The sequence below is a fragment of the Tauraco erythrolophus genome, chromosome 4 (assembly GCF_009769465.1).
Source record: "Tauraco erythrolophus isolate bTauEry1 chromosome 4, bTauEry1.pri, whole genome shotgun sequence".
Lineage (NCBI taxonomy): Eukaryota > Metazoa > Chordata > Aves > Musophagiformes > Musophagidae > Tauraco > Tauraco erythrolophus.
Genome location: NC_141468.1, coordinates 7293044 through 7311462, shown reverse-complemented (window position 1 = coordinate 7311462; position 18419 = coordinate 7293044). Strand labels below are relative to the sequence as shown.

Here is an 18419-nt window from a genome sequence, read left to right as displayed (position 1 = left end):
AGGACTCTGATGTTAATATATATTTAGAGCCAGTTTTTGTAAGGTTGGTCAGCAGCAGAGATGACGTGTAGAAGATGAGTATTAAGTCAACCCTGTTAATATTGCTGCACTGTTTACAGAGCTAACAGAGTTCCTGTCAGAAGAGCAGGAATTTAGAAAAGATGTAAAAATATTCTTTAATGAATATTGTTTGGACTTGGATGACTTGCAAGACTGTGTTCTGAATGCATTCCTCAGTGAGGCTTCTCTTCAACAAGATATTTAGTGTTATGCTCATGCCTAAGTGTTGTGCAGAGAGGAGGATCCAGCCAACAACTTGCTCACAGTTCTGGTTTGTACCTTCTGCATGTGAAGGCTCCTGCATCATCAAATTCATTACAGAAGCTCATCTCAGAATAATGGCTACTAGGGTTACAAAAGCATTTTTGTTATTTCCCCTGTCTGGGTGATATTATACAAAGTAGACTGAAGCTTTCAGGCAGAGTGAAATTTCTAGGAGAGCCCTCTAAGGTAATGATTTTGTAAAAATTTAAAAAAGGTGTTAACAATACAGGAGCCAGGGCTTTCTCAGGAAGTATGTATATAAGGAGAGGGGGAGGCAAATAACTGCTCCTGAATTAGAAGATTGTTGCAGAACAAAGTGCTTAGGGTCTTTTCATACTTTCTCCCTGATAATTGCAGGATTGTATGCATTTCTGGTTAAATATAAAGGTGTTTAAAAATAAAAATAATTTTTCTTTCAGTCCCTACAATGATCTTACTGCATAATTTGATCTGCACCCAGATGGACTATTACAAATAGTCTAACTGTAATTGTTATACGTTAGTACTAGTAGTAAATTTTTAAAAATTTTACAGTTTTAAAATGTGGTGATGATGAAAGACTGGAACTCAAGAGGATCAAGAAATGAACTATTTTTTTTTTTGCATGAATTACATACTTGGAATTGTTGTTTGCCTTAAAAAAGAAAGCTCTGACCATTTCATTTCCTGTCACTGTAAAATTCTGAATTTTCTGGTTTAAGTCCCAAAACTACTACAAGTATTACAAAAATGCCTTTCCACTTAGGAAGGATCCATACGCTGTGATGAGAAGGAAATACCTAGAAATATAACATGAGAATATCTGTAGCTCTCCAGTGAGGGAGAGGACCAGTGAAAGAAGAGATATATTTGGGAACTGTTAAAATTTAATGTGATAGCAGGTCCTCTTGGAAGATTGTCTTGAAAAGTGGCTGAATTGTCGAAGACTTATTTTTTTAATTTATTTTGAGAGCATTGAGTCAGTTTGAGAGAAGACTGAGGTGAGACAACTAAAGGCTATAAGGGAAAAGGGGGAAACTAAAAGGAGACAAAGGTGTGCCTGTAATTATCTACATGGAGAAATGCATTAAAATGAGATTTAGTAGTAAAAAATGTCTGATTTGAGCTCATTTGAGCTATTGAGCATGAGCTATATGCATGCATCCTAGTGAACTCTAACTTTGGGTATATGGGTGATGAGAGAGTCAAGAGTTCCTTAATCTTCATGGTCCTCTTTTGTCTGAGCGTCTGGAACATGTTCCTTCTCTTTTTTCTCCTTTCTTAATGAACCCTTCTCTCTTGTTGTTCTGACTTCTAGTTGCCTGTCCAAGAGAGGAGGCAATGTCATCTGCCTTAATCTCTAGCATCTTCAGGATGGGGTAGCTGGCAGTGTTCCTTGGAACAATTCTTAGTGTTTCTCTACCTAAGCTCAACCCCTGCCCCCAGCTGTCTCCAAAAAAAACACCGAGGAAAAAAGTCCTACAGTGTAGCATCTTTGTTTTCTGCTTGCCTTTCACTAACTTGAAGTAGGAACTTCAGTCTTTTAGGCTAGTTTACCTTACTGTGTAGCCTGTAAAGACAAAGTGACTTTTCCAAGTCTTGGATGTTTTGTAGTTTATTTTATTTGCGTGCAGTTTCATCACCACAGTATTCACCTTTTTGAAGTCTGTCTGTCTCTGTTCTGCTTTCAGATACCTCTTGGGTGTTCTTGTTACAGCTGAATATCCTCAAACTGAAAGGAAACCAAATGTCATCATGTTCCTTTTTCAGGAAGCAGTATTCTTTTGTGTTGCTTTGGCCAAGGAAGGGTACTTTCCAAGCATTTGTGTTACAACTCACTGTTTTGGATCATGTTGTGCTACAGAGCAAATTAGATTCTTCTCTAGGATTTAATAATCTGGAAATTTTTTAAAGCATGCCACATGTTTTGCAATTAAAGAGTGTCGTGGTTTTAGGCTGATCCAGCAACTAAAACTCACACAGTCTCTCCTTCTCCAATAAAGTAGAGAGGAGAGAAAAAAAAACAAAAGGACTGAGGGTTGAGGCAAGAACAGAGGGAGCACCCACCAACCATGGTCCTGGGCAAAACAGGCAGCGCTTTTCTCAAAGCAAAACAGTTTATTAATGATTACTTAGAAGGACAAAGGGAAATAAAAACCGATTACTTGAGAGGACAGAAAGAAACAAAACCAGATCTTAAAACCGACACCTTCCCCCCCCCACCTTCCTTTTCCTCCCGGCTCTACCTCCTCCCCCCAGCAGCACAGGGGGCAGGGACTGGGGGAGTGCAGGTCAGTTCATTCCGTGCTGTTACTGCTGCTTCTTTCTTAAAGGAGAAGGAGTCCTTACACCCTTTTCCCCTGCTCCAATGGATCCCCTACCCACGAGGAAAAATCCACAAACTTCTCCAACGTGAGTCCAGCCCACTGGAAACAATCCTTCCCCACAGATTGCTCCGGTGTGGGCTATACAACAGTCTCGGGTACTTAGGGAGCTGCAGCCACTCGCTCCGGCGTGGGTCGTCACGAAGACTCCAGATGCCTTTCTGCCTTGCCGTGCCCCCAACACGACCATCCTCGGGCTCAGGCATCTTCTCCCCACGGGCTGCGAGTGGGTCGCTGCTCCACCGAGGCCGTCCTGGTTGCAGGGGGGCAGCCTGCTATCTCACCATCAGCCGCAGGGGAAACTCGGCTCCGGCACACCTCCTCCCGCTCCATCCTCACTGACCTGCTGTCGATGCAGCTGTTTCTCTCAGATCTCAGTCCTCTCCAGGTGAACTCAGCCCAGTGGGCACCCTGGGAGTGGGGTGCCCCCGAGTTCCCCAGCTGGCTCCGCCGCCGCCATCCTCCGTGGGCAGCGCCGGCCCGACGCAGGCAGCCGCCCGGCCGGGAGCCAGGGAGCGGGGGCAGTGCCCTCCTCCCTTCTCTGGTCGATCCTGGGCGAAGCACCTTTTCCGGTTCCCTTGTCCTGACTTAAATAGGGCAATTCGCAGAGGCGCCCTATTGGCTCAACCCCGAGGGGGATGGCAGTCTGATCTGGTGGCCAGAACTAAGCCTAACCCGGATCCAAAACCGGGGAGGTCGCAGGGAGCAAAATCCCTCTCCTGCCACCAGAACCACCCCCCCCTCCACATCAAACCATGACAAAGAGTCACTGTGAGGGGACTGATCTGGTGAGACCTGATGTCAGAAAATCTGAATTTCAATGGTAGAGTTGTCCTGCAGTCTTTTCTTAAGTGGTGTTACTGGATCAATTGGTTAGATACAGGTCACTGTCACTGCTTCCTATGTTGCAAATTATGTGGAAGCATTTGTTTGAAAAACAAGTTGTCACTTGCCTTGCGATTGCAACGTGATCAGCCTTCTGTCCTTGTCGCTTTATGGTCCTCTGCTCCGGTTTCTGTACAGCTGAAGGAATTAAGTTGACCTCTAGCTTTTACAGCCTCAAGTGAAAAGATGTCGAGAACATTCCAGATGAAAGAGTGGCATTAATGGACATTTTTGATGAAAAATTCTATTTCTCCTGCAGGCAGTAAAAAGTAGAATCCACAACTGCATTAAGGTGTTTTGCTTTGGGTTTTTTTCTATATTATTCTCTCCCATGTTCAGGCCTTCTCATGATCCTTCTTTGGTCACCTAAGGAAATTACCCTGTTTTCTAGGAATGTATATTTGTTCTTGCTCTTGACAGTATAAATTAAGAGGCAGGGAACTTCATGAATAGGAAGACAAGTTTTAAAGGTTGACATAGACCATCACTGAAATACCTTTTATTTGTATTAAAAAATGAAATTTTATTTTCATCTTTGTCATATTTTTTTAATCTGTGAATGAATGTTTAACAACTAAACACTACAAATGTGCTATGTTTGGGGAATGTGATAGTAAGTAACTTTATTTCATAGCTCAAAGATGTGTGCTGCTTGTTTATTTCACTCTGTTAGAACAAGAGGATGAAGAAGCGAGTACTGGATCTCATTTAAAACTTATAGTAGATGCTTTTCTTCAGCAGCTTCCAAATTGTGTCAACAGAGACCTCATAGACAAGGTACAGTCATAGTTTCCACTTTTTCCACTCTTAAAGGCTATAATGCTAGATCAGATTGATCAGAAATTAAGATTTGAAGCTTTGGAGTCTGGCTGTAGCTGAATTAATTTTTAACCTGGAGGAAATGTTTTATTTTCCTCACTTAGTCAGCCATTGCCCAAATACCATGTGGTACTGGTTTTGTCTGCCCGTTTTCCTACGTGTTAGTTTGTTTAAGAAGTAGACTTGGCTTTTTTCCTTTTTTCCTCTCATCACTCCCTGGCAAATTACTCCCCGTCTACCTAAAGCTGCTTTCTTCCTCGTGTTGATCCAAAGAATCAGCCTGTTTTCCTATGACTGGACATGTTTTCTAACTATGTCAGTTAGAGAAAAATGAAGGTTTTTCTCTATGGTTGTTTTTAAAGCAGCTGCGTGTAACAGGAATAGCTCTGTAAAAGATGCTTTTGAAAAGCATGCTGTATTGCTTCAAATAAAAAACCTGCATTAAAGGTGAAATATTGCATTGACTTTTCTCTTTGTAGGCGGCGATGGATTTTTGCATGAATATGAACACAAAAGCCAACAGAAGAAAACTAGTACGAGCACTTTTCATAGTTCCTAGACAAAGGTAAGAACTGAAGGGGAACAAGGTGGATCCACCATTTGGTTATTTAACATAACCCATGTATATATTTTTTTAACTGTTTAAATTACTGAAGACCACTGCATATTCCAAGTTGCATTTGTTTATTCCATATGTGTACTTCCGGAGTGATTTAGGCTAGAGCACCAAAGAGATATTTAGGATTGATGATCAAGCAGTTCACCATAATATTTTGCCATAGCAGTGTAAATTTCTTTAATAATTAGTTTCTCTTTTCTGGTACTTGTGTGTTTATAGCGATTTTTTTCATGATTTTTTCTTTTAACCATGAAAACAACGGTAAAACCTACCTTCTGTCAAAAAAGGAGGATATATTTCATTCAGGAGAACTTGCACGTTTTTTATTTAAGAACTGGTGAATAGTTACAGCACAATGTAGTTTAGGAAGGAGGATTTCTTGTGAAATGTTAATTGTGATATAGTACATAGTCATTATAATGGTCTTGTGTCTTCTGGAACAGAGCAGATTCTAGGCTGGCCAGTTGAGATAAAGCAAGTGTAGGGGTTTGAGCCTTGATCTCTTCTGTCCATGTAGAGTTTTGCTGTTTCTCCTTGTCTCTCTTTGTCCCTGCACTTACAGGAAGAGCTTTGCTTACAAAAATGATTGCAAATATTAAAATAAAAATGTTAAATTCATTGGAAGAATAAGATATTTCTCTGCTAAACTTGTATTTTAAATAGATGCAATTTAAATAGGTGCAGTTATGGAGTCATCACTTTTTCTTGCCCCACCTTGCCCTATTTCTCCTGTGGTTGTTTTGATGCTGCTTTTAGTTTCAAATGTTTCATCATCTTGGACTTCCTGTTGGAGTTCACACCACTTTGATTCCATTCACTTTTAACACTGGCAGAAAAAAACATGGTTTGAGTATCTGTTTTGTCTCAATACTTGTGTAGACTGCTGCTTTGAATAAACAGACTGGCATTTTGTTTTACTTACTTTTAATCACTTCTTGCACTGTTTTTTCAACCTTAATTCAAGCCTGTTTCTACATCCCATCTGTAATAAGCATCTGCTGTGTTAATAACCCTGCTCTCTTAGCTGTATATAAACCAGTGGTTGGTTTGTTTGACTGTATGCGTTAACGCTGCTCTGTGTTGATACTTGTTTTGCAATTAGAAGTGCACATAATCTTTCATTCTCCTACATATTCTTTTCTCTAAAGGTTATGGTTTTGACACCTCAGTCTTTGGAGGCTTTGATAGAGGCCTCATTGTGCCTGAAATATGAATTACTGACAGAGGAGGCAGGCAGCTGAGTATCTTCTGTGTTAGACGTAACAAGGTGCTCTTCAGCTCAAGGTTGTGATGTAGAGGAAATAACATTTCTACTTATTAGCCTGCTGGTAGTCATGAAATGGGTCATAACACGATTTGAGAAGAACTTTGTCTCACAGCTTAGAACATTTATAGCGGTGTAAATCAGCAGGATAACTCAGACTTTTGTCTCCAGCTCTACCATAATAGAGAATTTTCCATGTTTGTTTTCAAAATGGAAGTGGGTGGTTGGCTAGTCTGTGAACGTATAGTAATAGTTGTACCACTGCCCTGTGTTTCTTCCTGGTGCTCTAGATTCCAGATTGCTCAAATTGGTTGTTAACTCTTGGAACCTCTTTTGAGATGCATGATTTTCGTTGCATAATCCACTAAAGTGTACTGGATGATAACAGGAACTTGTTTACATTATGCACAGCAAAAGAGGTAGTTTTAAACAAGAACAACACGATGACTTGAAAATTCAGCAGTGTGGTTTCACAGATGTCATGAAAGCAAAAGTTAAATTCCCAGTGCATTGTGGTATTAAAAAAGGAGATGTCTTTGATGAGGCTGTACTAGGAGCACAGTAAGTTGCTAGAAACGTATGTAGTCTCCACGTTGCCACTGCTTTGTTGTCTTCCCAATGGTAGTTCCATTATCCCATAAATTTGTTTTAAAAATAATAATATATTTTAAAAGATTAATTTTTCTGTAGGACCTCAATAGATGGTGTGGTTGGCTCAAGGAGCTGCTATCTTTGTGATAGTTCCACTCTCTAATAGTTGGAACTAATTCTGAAGCATTCAGCTAGGCTGATCACTGTTGTTTTTTAATTATAAATAGTAATGATTCTTAAGAAATATTAATATTCCATGTACAGTTCTTAATACCTCTTTTCTGCTGTCTGCTCTGAGACCTAATGGACTAATGAGTACTTCAGCTTGCAGCTGTAAGATCTTAAGTTCAGTTGTACATATCTGCCTGTATGTCAGGGCCAGGTTGGATGAGGCTTTGGGCAACCTGGTGTAGTGGAGGGTTTCCCTGCCCATGGCAGGGGGATTGGAACTAGATGATCTTTGAGGTCCTCTCCAACCCGAACCATTCTGTGGTTAATGATGCCCATCTCTGGGCTACTAAGCAGAAGAAACAGGATGTTGGCTGAGCTGCTCGTTCTGAACTACAAACAGTTACAATGAAAATAGCAGCTGAGTTGCCCATAGGTGCAGATGATTTTCAAAGACAATCTATCCTAATATTTAATTAGCTTCATTACTGCTGTGGTAAAGGAGTAGTTCTTCTTTCTGTCTTGAAATGAACATTTACAGTCCTTGTGGAAAAACTCCCATGTGTGTATATGGCACACTGTACTAACAGTTACTATAAAATGCTACAAATTTGTTTAGAAAATGGTATAGCACACTACTTCAAAACTTTTTATACTATGCGTTAACAATATTTTTTGCTTCTTGTGTGTCTTCACTGAGCCTTAACGATATGTCTTTACCGTCTGTTATGGATATTGCATACTAGTTTTTACTAGTTCCAGAAGTTTCTGCAATATCCCTCCAGGATACCCTGGGAGAAGAAAGCTTCTCATGGTTATGTTCTTGAGGAGGTTGTTTTGGTTTGCTGTTTGTTTTGGTTTTGTTTGTTTGGTGTTTTTTTGGTGAAAAGTTCAGAAGAACAGTGTCTGAATAGGATGTAGATAAAGCAGTTGATTTTTCCAAAAGGGGTTTAGTCTTCAGGCATGTCAGATAATGTTGTCTAAGTCTGGCTATTATGTTAGCAGCCATAATAAGATATTTCAATAACAAAGTAAGTTCTGTTTCTTCTCTTGAGAGATCAGTTTCAGTAAATATGCAGGCACAACAGCTTTACCAAGAAAGTACAAAACTGGTTTCGTATTTGAGAAGTAGTGCAGACACTGCGAAGTCAAAGTCATTATGCAGTGTTGCCAGGGACCTTGCTTATTCTCACTGGGGTTAGATAGATTGAGACAAATGCAGGATTCTTCAAGACAGAAGACTTAATTTGACAAAAAGGGAGAATTTTTCCTCGACTAACTGTAGATGAGTGTTAGAATGCATCATCATTGCACTGCTCTATTGAATACTGATGAATGGATCTCATTGATGTTTTCAGCTGCAATTTGAAGCTCCAACCCAACAGAACAGCCTTTTAAAAAGATTTTTCAATGCTAGTGCACAGGCGGCTTTCAGATTTGCATTGGAGGATTGATTTAAAACTACATATTAGCCTTTTAAGTCAGGACTGTATGGTTTGCACTAAAGTGACAGTGCAGAGATTTAATCCATACTGCTTGCAGTTTGGGGTCATTTATGTGTAATTCTCTGCTATCTAACTGTGAATTATCTTCCTGTATAGATGCATATAATTACTTACATTTAATTGCATACTGCAGTTTTGTTGAATTTCTTCTACTTCAGTATGAGAAGTTTGAAATATCTTTTTAGGCCTTAAATTCTAAACAGTTCTAGGCAAATGCTAAATATCGAATAGGAGATGATGTAGCTTCTGAATTTTTTGTGGTTCCCCTCTATGGTGATCTATGAAGTTGCAGCTTTACTAAGCAAGAGATGTGTTTTTCATCACATGGAAGTTTTTAGCATCGTTAGCTATTCTTAAAATTAAAGTTAGCTGCTGCTTCAGTGTTAAATAGTTATGAGCATCTTAACTAAAATACGTAAACCCCTGGATATCTGCCTTCTTTCAGCTGCTTCTCCTGTGAATCCGAAGTAGCAAGGTCACTCTTGTTCCATTGAGCTTGACTTATCAGCGTTTCAGTGGCCTCTTTCATTTGAGGTTAAAACCGAGGGATGTGCTTGAGATAAGGAGTTTGTGCCACAGCTGAGAAACAAAAGCAAAAAGTGCTTATCTGGGAACATGCCAATTCCACAGCATCCTTTTCTTCCCGCTGAGCAGTGTGGCTGGCGCTTCGTACCTGCTCAGGCCCAGTGAATACACTGCTTTTATCTGGATTATGATTATGCTTGTGAGGCAGGAGTTTTTGCTCTGTTGCTTCATTCTTTAAGCTGTCTTCCTGGTAGAATCCCAGTTAATAAATGTCCAAATGCCTCCTTGCTCTTTCTGGGTATAAAATTTTGCGTGTACCCATTCTATGGAAGATTGCAGTTAGGACTTTAATTAAGCATTTATTCTTTTTTTTTTTTCTATGAACTAACATTTGAAATTCTACAAAAAAAAAAAAGATATGCTTTTAGATATTTCACTGAAGTGCAGTCCATGTGATCCAGAGCTGACTAGATTTCAATCCAAGGTGTGTGGTCAAAACGACAATGGTTAGAAGTAGCCGGGTTTTTGCCATGGTAGTTTATATTCAGGGTGTTTAACATTAGGCTCCAGTCAGTAACTGGCTCATCCATCCCTGATGCTGGATCTTGCTTCATAATGTAGAACAGCAGGAAGGGAAAGCAATACTGGGGAGTTTTTAGTTAATTTCTGCCTCACTTCTCAAGAAAAAAGTGCTTTTGGAGAAAACAAAAACCAGTTAAATTAGGCTTAATGCAGTTACCAGTAGATGGTGCCACTGATACTGCAATCTCTCCACTTCTGAACGTGAATTTTTGCCTCCCCTCTGATAGAGGGAAGGGATTCCATCTCTGATTGCCAGTTGCACAGTAATTGACCCAAGGCTTTTCCTTATTATATTTCACCTGTTTAGAAATATCCAGTCTTAGTATTCTTCCTCATGAAGAAACCTTTTGTGTTCTGCGAGGGAATAACGACAATGCACTCTGAGACTTTAATTTTCCCCCAGGTATGTTCAGTTTACAGAGATGAAATTATTAGCTCTCAGCAGGCAGATACTTGTTCAGACCAGAAGAAAACCTTCTACTATTTGTCTTAAAAGAGATGCCATGCAGAAATCACCTCGGTTAAAACAGACCCCCTCATTCAGCCAAAGTCCTTTTTAGTTTAGCTTGTGTGTGAAGCAATGAGACTTTCTCTTCCCTGAAAGTTAATGGCTAAAGGCTTAATAACATCGTAGTAATGTGCTGTGGGTAGTCATCCTTGACTGGATGTTCCAACGAGCTTGAAAAACATCACTACTGCTTCAGTTATTGATTAACAAGAGCAAATTACACCTGTTAAATAGGTAACTGGGGTACCTGCAGTTTCACCAGGAGTTTTATGTATTATCAGGAGGCTACTTAGCTATGCCTCTTTCAGGTAGTATAGTCTGATACTTCTAGTCCACAAATTAAATACATAATTATTCCTCTTTTTCTGTGAGGGGATATTAAAGATCTTGGAAATGTGCTCTAGTGACATAGCAGTAGAAAGGAAAGGGCAGGCAGTCGTGCATGCTTTATTTTGGTGGTTTTGTCTTGATGTGCTTCCAGTTTTACTTTGTGCCAGGGCAAGCTCTATGTATTGAATGTGCTTTTATGTTTTATTCAACAGCATCTTTTTTTTTTTTCATTTCTTGTTTTCTTTTTCTTTTTTTTTCTTTTTCCCTAGCAGTAGAGAAAACCTTAATCCCTCATAAACTCAAGAGTGCAGTTATTTCTCTGCATTTAAAAGTGATACATGCACATTTATGCAAAGCAGCTGTGTTACATTCTGTGTCCTGTTACACAAAGCCACAAACCAGGTTTAGGGACATTTATCCCATTGTCACAACCAGATAGATAGAGTCTTTGGAAAGAAACAAAGTACAAACTAAGGAAAACACAAATTGACCTCTAAAATTCCCTAAGGGAAACACGTGACACTATGAAACGGATATGAAGGAATGTAATCAAGGAAAGAGAAAATAAGGAAAATTCTTAGAAAATTTTGATATATTACCATTTGTGGGAGCACTAGCTTAGCTTTAGGAAATGGGTTGCCATGTTGCATCTGCTGAGCATCGTTTTATGTAATAACACTGCTGCGTTCATTTAGAAGTTCACTGCCTTAAAAATAAAGATGTTCCTACCTTCCTGGTTATTTCTGCTGCTACTCAGAAAAAAAAAAGCGCACTAACAAATGGAGTTGTCTGTAAGGATTTATTTTGCGTTTTGAGAGGGGTCTGAACTTTTCTTGTATCTGGTAATTTTTTGAAGATTGTATTCCGTACTTAAGATGGTGTTTAGCATTTCACCTAAGGCAGTAGTTTTGAAAGGAAATTAACTTTGAAGGATTCCAATGGGATGTGGTAGCATACCTTTTTGTATTGTTACTTTTAAATGATCCTGTGTTCTGTAGTGTGAGCCCGTAAGATTGCACGTGTGTAGTTCTGTCACGATGTGCACATTCATTCTTTTCACAAGCAAAATGGTGCCCATACTTGTAGGCATAAATACATTTTTGTCTATAACACAAATTAATAGTCTGTTTGATCATCTGCTTTGTTTGCAGGTTGGATTTGCTACCGTTCTATGCAAGGCTGGTTGCCACGTTGCATCCCTGTATGTCTGATGTGGCAGAGGATCTTTGTTCAATGCTGAAAGGGGATTTCAGATTTCATGTATGTTTTGTTGGTTTAGTTTTATGCCTTCCAATTAACCCATCTGATAATTGTCATCTTTTGGGGGAAAAAATAATACTTGATGTATCCTGTAGATGCTAATTCCAAGATTTAATGACTCAATTTAGAATATTTTTCTGTTGTTTGAGCAGATTTGTTCTAGAATGCTAGATTTGTATGTTTAATTTTTTTTTGCATATATATACAGACATACATCGTAAGTTGTATTGTTGGTAGTGTCATCCTTAATTTCCAGTGCTAAACAGTGGTTAAAGTGAACTGTATAACAGGTACAACAATAGTTGCAAGAATTAGAAACTATGCTCCAACTGTGAGTGTTAAGAGTTTTCTGTTAATTAATAACTTACATTTAAAATAAGAACTGACCTAGTCTAACAGCAGAGCCCTACTACAGGGTTACTGTTGTAATATAGTCGTCACTATTGTAATGTAGCACTTAATTCTAAGAAATTATTTTTTACAATTTTCATCAACCAAAATTTTCTGTGCCTCACAAATGCATTTTTCAAGGTTATTTGTCTCCCCTTTTTTGTATGTTTTTTAATAGAATTGGTTATGGTGCACAGTGATGAATCCTTCACTGTTTTCTGAATTTTATGGCACAGGTTTCAAAATTGCTTTATTCTAATATTGACAGTAAAAATGTGTTCGGATTACTCAGGCTTACTTAAGTCTTAACTTTTTCTGACAACAGTTAACTTCAGATAGTTATTTCTGTTGTGGAAAAATACAATTTGGTGTTTTGCTGAACATGATGACGTTTAGAAATAGAGATAAACTTGTACTTTCTCAGTAAAGTTACGCTAAATGTTAGTGATTTTAAAAGAAAAAAGAGAAGAAAAAAGTCTGCACTTTATTAAACCTGATTTGAAAAAGCTGTCAATATTTAGTATTTCCTTGGGTACTATACCAGTGGTCCTATTCGTATGGAAACTACTTGTTGGTTCTAAAAACGTAGAATCTAAAATTCTTAACCACTACTTCAACATAGCAAAACGGAGGTGGCCAGGTTATAGCTGTAGATATATTAGAGGACTTAAGTATTTTGTAGGGGCAAGGGGAAGAAACTCAAAAGCTTCCGAAGAAACAAGGTTGTAGAGAGACTTTTAGGAAACCCAGTGACAGGTAAACATAGAGCGTAAGGAACCAAACCAGTATCAAACACTTCTGAATTTCCAAGCTTATTAAGCATGTTTAGGTGAAAGTAGTTTATGAGAGGCGTATTTTCGAGAGTCTAGCAACAAATGCTTTTTTCTTTTTCAGGTAAGAAAAAAGGACCAGATCAACATTGAAACAAAGAATAAAACTGTGAGGTTTATTGGTGAGCTTACCAAGTTTAAGATGTTTTCCAAAAACGATACTCTCCACTGTTTAAAGGTTAGTGTTCTGATAGTCCTGTACCGCTGTATATACTGATAATGTATCCCCATCCTATTCCCCTTCATATATGTATTGCTAATGTGATCCATTAATTCACTGCATATGATATTTTGAACTCTGGTGTCTGTTGCTGCGGAGCGTGAGGAAGCTTTTATACCTACTCTAGAAGCTAGAGTGTTTTAGTTTTGTGATGGTAAGAATATAATAAAATAAACGTCCACCTTTGGACATAACGAAATTGCTAATAATTTTCTTTATAAAGCGATGTTAGACATTGCTACTTGTTCATCTGCTGTATATATACACCTCAAAACTGGAAGTGAGCTTTTCATTACATTGATTTCAATTACTGTTTTTACAGAGAAAATAACAGTGAGGGAGAGGAGTTAGAGGCAGAAAGCTTTTCAGTGATGCAAGGAGAGGCTTATATGCCATCTTAGTGGGTGCTTTTGTTTGAGGAACAAAATAAATCTTTGGAAAGCATTAATCTCTAGGCATGTCATATGAATTTGCATGCTGATAAACATTCAAACTTGTCTTTGATGTAAAGTCTCAAATTAAAAATAGGTTTTAAAAAATAGAAGTGCCTTCTATAAAAGGTGGTTGAAGACTCACATGGGTTAAGATCACTTCCTCTAGGAATAGTTCTTCTTTATTGACTCATTACGTATTGAAGCTGAATTCTTAAAAAATTACCCTCACTCATTATTTTTCTTCTCTCAGCCATAAAATACTGTAAAATGCAAAGATTTGCACTTTTTTCTTAAAGAATATGGAACACCACAATAGTGAAAAGTTTAGTAGATGTAACTTACTGTTTTCTACAGTTGAAAAAGATGTTTAACGTGCTGTGTTTTTACATAAATATATATCAGATGCTTCTGTCAGACTTTTCTCATCACCATATTGAAATGGCATGTACTCTGCTGGAAACCTGTGGAAGATTCCTCTTCAGATCACCAGAGTCTCACTTAAGAACCAGTGTTCTTTTGGTAAGAGAAAACTCATCTTATGGGGGAGGGTGTGATGTACTGAATTAAACCAATTGCTACTTTTATTTTCTGGCTTTGTGATGTTGTCTGACCATAACGGTGATTGTGACCAATACCTTAATTGTCAGTTACAATGTTTAAGCACTAGTGAGTTAAAACTTTCATTAAATTTTATCTCAAATGCACAGGGAGGGTAACGTTGTTTTGGGTTTGTTTTTTTTTTTTTTTAGTAAAAACAGAGACAAGTATGAGAGGAGAATGAATCAGTTTTTCTGAAATCTTGCCTCCTCGTTGTGGAATGGGGTTGAGATGGACTGGTGTTACTATTTTCAAATCCTAGGCTGTTTTGGCACTATCAGCCATTGTTTGTAGTCCTGTGGGCTTGTATCTTCTTGTTATTTGTAGCTTGTCTGGTGTTGTCTCAGCTCTGAGATTGCACCTCCTGTGAGAAGAGTCTTCTGAGAGTATTCTGGAGAACTCCAGTTGACCTATATATCTGTTTATGACTTAAATGCAAATAAAGAATTAAATTTTTGAAGCACAAAGTTATTGCTTTTGAACTACAAATAATTCAGAGATAGGGCAAAAACAGAGGATGAGGTTCAAAGAATATAGTTGCTGTGCCCGAACATGCCTCATATACTACTTGAGGGGGAGAAATGGTAGTGACTAGAACTAGAGATGATAAGGTATTTCAATTGGAGGTGAAAACAATTGTGAAAGAGGTGGGTTTTGTGCCCTGCATGACGATCTGGCGTTCTAAATTCGAAGAACAAGTTTATGAAGAAACTAGAGGAAGGAGCTTTAGAAATAGAGATTGGTAATTAGGATAAGAGTAGAAGTGTGGTATCTGGAAGTCCAGATAAGTACTGGCAAAGATTTGAAAATAGCAAGGATTAGCTTTGGATCTTTTTTAATGTATGAATTTGAGCCCTGAATAATGTTTCCTGACTTGAGAGATGATCCTAAAAAGTCTGTGTCAAGGCAAGAAACTGAGTCAAACATGATTGTGTGCCCTTGGAGCACTTCTTCACTAGCAGTAGGAAATGGCGTTAAATTGGAAGCAGCTTGAGCAGGTACAGACTGACTGACAGACCATGTTGTTGTGTTTGAATCATAGAATCATAGAATGGCATAGGCTGGAAGGGATCTCAGAGATCATCTAATCCAACCTCCTGGTCATGGGCAGGGACGCCTCTCAACTAGATCAGGCTACTCAAGGCTCTGTCCAACCTGGCCTTGAACACTTCCGGAGAGGGGGCATCCACAACCTCTCTGGGCAATTTATTCCAAAGTCTTACCACCCTCGTACTGAAGAAAGACTAGATTGAAGTCTGACTAGATGTTTGAGTGTTCCTCTCAAATCCCTGCGCTGCAGGCAGAAGTCGTGTATCTGCAGTACAGAAAAGTAGTTGCGTTTGAGGGGGGAAGTGGACGTTGTTTGGAAGAGAGCCATTAAAGTGTTTGGAATCTCTTTCTGGAGACTCAGCTTTTAAGCTATGAAATATCCCTATCTTTTCTGTGTTTATCTCCTTTCTTATCAAAGCACAGGCTTACACTTGACAGGCCTTTCTCTTGAATCCATAGCCTCCTTCCTTATTCTACAGAGTTAATGGAGAAACAGTTGTTGCATACCTGGTATGTTGTACAGTTTCTTTTCCACAAAACGCTGTTTCTTTCTGAACTACTCTGAATGTCTTAGCGTTTGTTTTGGTGGTGCAGTCAGAGGAAAGAGAGAGACAAATTAACTGCAAGTTCTTGCCTCGTACTTTTTGTTGCAGAGCACTTTGTATCTTGAAAGGTTTGAATATCTGAGCTTTCTAAAGATTTGCCAGATGATGTGTTTTGTTGTTTAATATGTTCCTTTCCATTATTGAGTATTTTTCCCCTGAAAATGCTGTTCCATACTTTAAAAGATGCTTTACTTACTGCTACCAATTTTTTGGCAGTTAATAATTTTGGAAGTCAGGAAAAATTAAATACCTTTACCAGAGCTACTTTTCCTAGCTGACTGCTTTAAGTCTCATGCACTACAAAAATGCTGCTTATTAGCTATATTGCTGAAATCTGCGTGAATGCTAAACATGACTTAACTGTGAAGTGTAAGACAAACCACAAATGTTGTTTCAATAACCGAGGCGTAAAGGTTTCAGATAAGTAGTCTTTTCTTATGCATTGAGGAACCAGGAGAAGATGGAGGTGGAATGTAAGTACAGAATATCTAATGATTAAGATGTAAAATAGGCTAAATAGATTTATATCCTACAGTCATCTTAATAGCTGCGTCTTCTAATGTTGCCCTGTAGAAACTGTGGAGATTAATTTTCACTTAAATAGTATTCTGCAAATTGGATCATAGTCTTACAGTATCAGTTAGTGTGAACTGTAGAAAAGATTATTCCCAAAGCAAGCTAATTGGGATCTAATGGTAAAAATGTAAGTAAATGTAAAGCTGATCTTATCAATGACTCTTATGGGTAGAATTAAGACCTGTTGATCTTCCAAATAATTATGGGTCTCAATCTTTAGTGCTGGCAATATATTATGTAATGCAACGCCAAACAGGCTGTATATCTCCTATTAAAGACTCTATTGCTTTGTGCTGGTGTGGAAGAAAGTCATAGTTAAGAATGGATTTTAAAAGTAATTAAAGGAAAATTAATAAGTAGAGCATTCTGTAAGAGTGCCACAAACTTATAGACTTATTCTAGAGAAACATTTAATGATCACATTCTGGTTTTGTGGAACTACTGTCATGTTTTGCAAATTTATTTAAAGGTCCTTCTTTTATCAGGGCAATGACTTTCTGTTAATCGTTCTTCTTGGCAAGTCTTTTAAATTCAATGTTCTTTATATAATTTAAAATATTAATGTAAAACTAGCTTGGCTGTAAGATTGGTCTGATAAATGGGTTATTTGAATTGGATTATTTGAATTGGCGCTCTGGAAGGAAGATCAGCATTATCTTGATCTATGTTTCTGTAAAGTAATCATGTTAAAATATCAAATTCTTGTATTATGGTGTTGTGGTCTTGTTAAAAGAATATTTGAAGTTTTGGTATTAAAAGCCTTCTAATGCATTTTTAATCCTTTTACCTCAGACAATTATATCAAATTGTCTTTTTAAGCTTTAAGGCAAGATTACTTTTATTTATAAACATATATAACTTAAGCTACACAGTGACTCCTTTTATAGATGGAGCCGAAACTATGGGAGAACATTGTTTGTACAGAAAGAGACTGTGACAAAATAATTACTCGTAGTTGGAATTAGATTGTGTTTATTCACTGTAACAATAGTATGCTTCCAAGAAATTTAAAATTTTAGTTTTGAACTGTTGGAACAAGTAGAAGGGCAGAAAAGCGTAGGTAGTAAAGGGAAGGAGACACTGAACAGTTTCAGTGTCTTATTACAACCTGATAATTTAACTGTCAGTCATTCTGAAATGCTTCTCTGAATTGGGCTTTTTCTGCCCGTTAGGTTTTACATGGTGACTATACTCTTAATTTTTTGTGCTGCTTTGCAGAAACCGATTCTATTTCTCAGAATGCAAATTGGTGTTACCAGTTTTTGGAATTGAGGTAGGCAGGAGCAAGACTGTTAACTGTAAGAGCACCTCCTGATTCTCACCAGATTTTCTTTTGGAATGGATTTGCAGTATATGCTGTGTGCAGAGAGGTTTTGTTACTCACCAAGAAAAAAACCCAACCTTTTATTATTTCAGCTTGGGCATTTTAATGTTGGTTGTGATCTCCCTTTATCAAAGGGAAAACAGAAGCCTAGTCTTCAAATGCAGTGCTTTACCTTTGTAGTTTTTCATTTTAGCCTAGTAAAACAAAGACCTAGTAGTTAATTAGCTTCAAGTGCTTTACACTTACAGGTCTTGCTTTTCTTCTGAAATGTGTCAAGGTTTTTGGTATTGTAGGCAGTGTGTTGTTATGGTTTCTCTTTCCTGCCTTGCCATCTGACTTGATGCCTTAAATGAGAAAAGGTTGAAACACACATAGTTGTGTAAAATGGTGATGACTTTTAATAGAGATTAAGACTAATACCATCCACATAAAGCTAGAATACGTGCTTGGGATTGCTCAAAAAATGATAAATTACAGTGATTTTTGAGACTTGGGGTAGTGCATATTGTCTTTTCTGGGAAGAAACATTTTAATTATAACCTATTATTTACAGAATAATGTGCAACTTTTTATAACAGAAAAATACACTAATTATGTAGTTTTAGCATTTTTTAAATTTTGTTTGCAAGCCCTTATACCATTTTCTCTGT

General features: G+C 37.9%; 1 protein-coding gene across 1 annotated transcript in view; it reads left to right on the top strand.

Annotated features, from left to right (window-relative positions):
* The window catches only part of UPF2 (UPF2 regulator of nonsense mediated mRNA decay), a 69793-nt gene that overhangs the window by 20137 nt on the left and 31237 nt on the right, over positions 1–18419 (top strand). Inside the window, 5 exon segments of the mRNA XM_086610119.1 lie at positions 4246–4349; positions 4871–4956; positions 11635–11743; positions 13028–13141; positions 14020–14136. Coding sequence (XP_086466245.1) covers positions 4246–4349; positions 4871–4956; positions 11635–11743; positions 13028–13141; positions 14020–14136 — 530 coding nt within the window.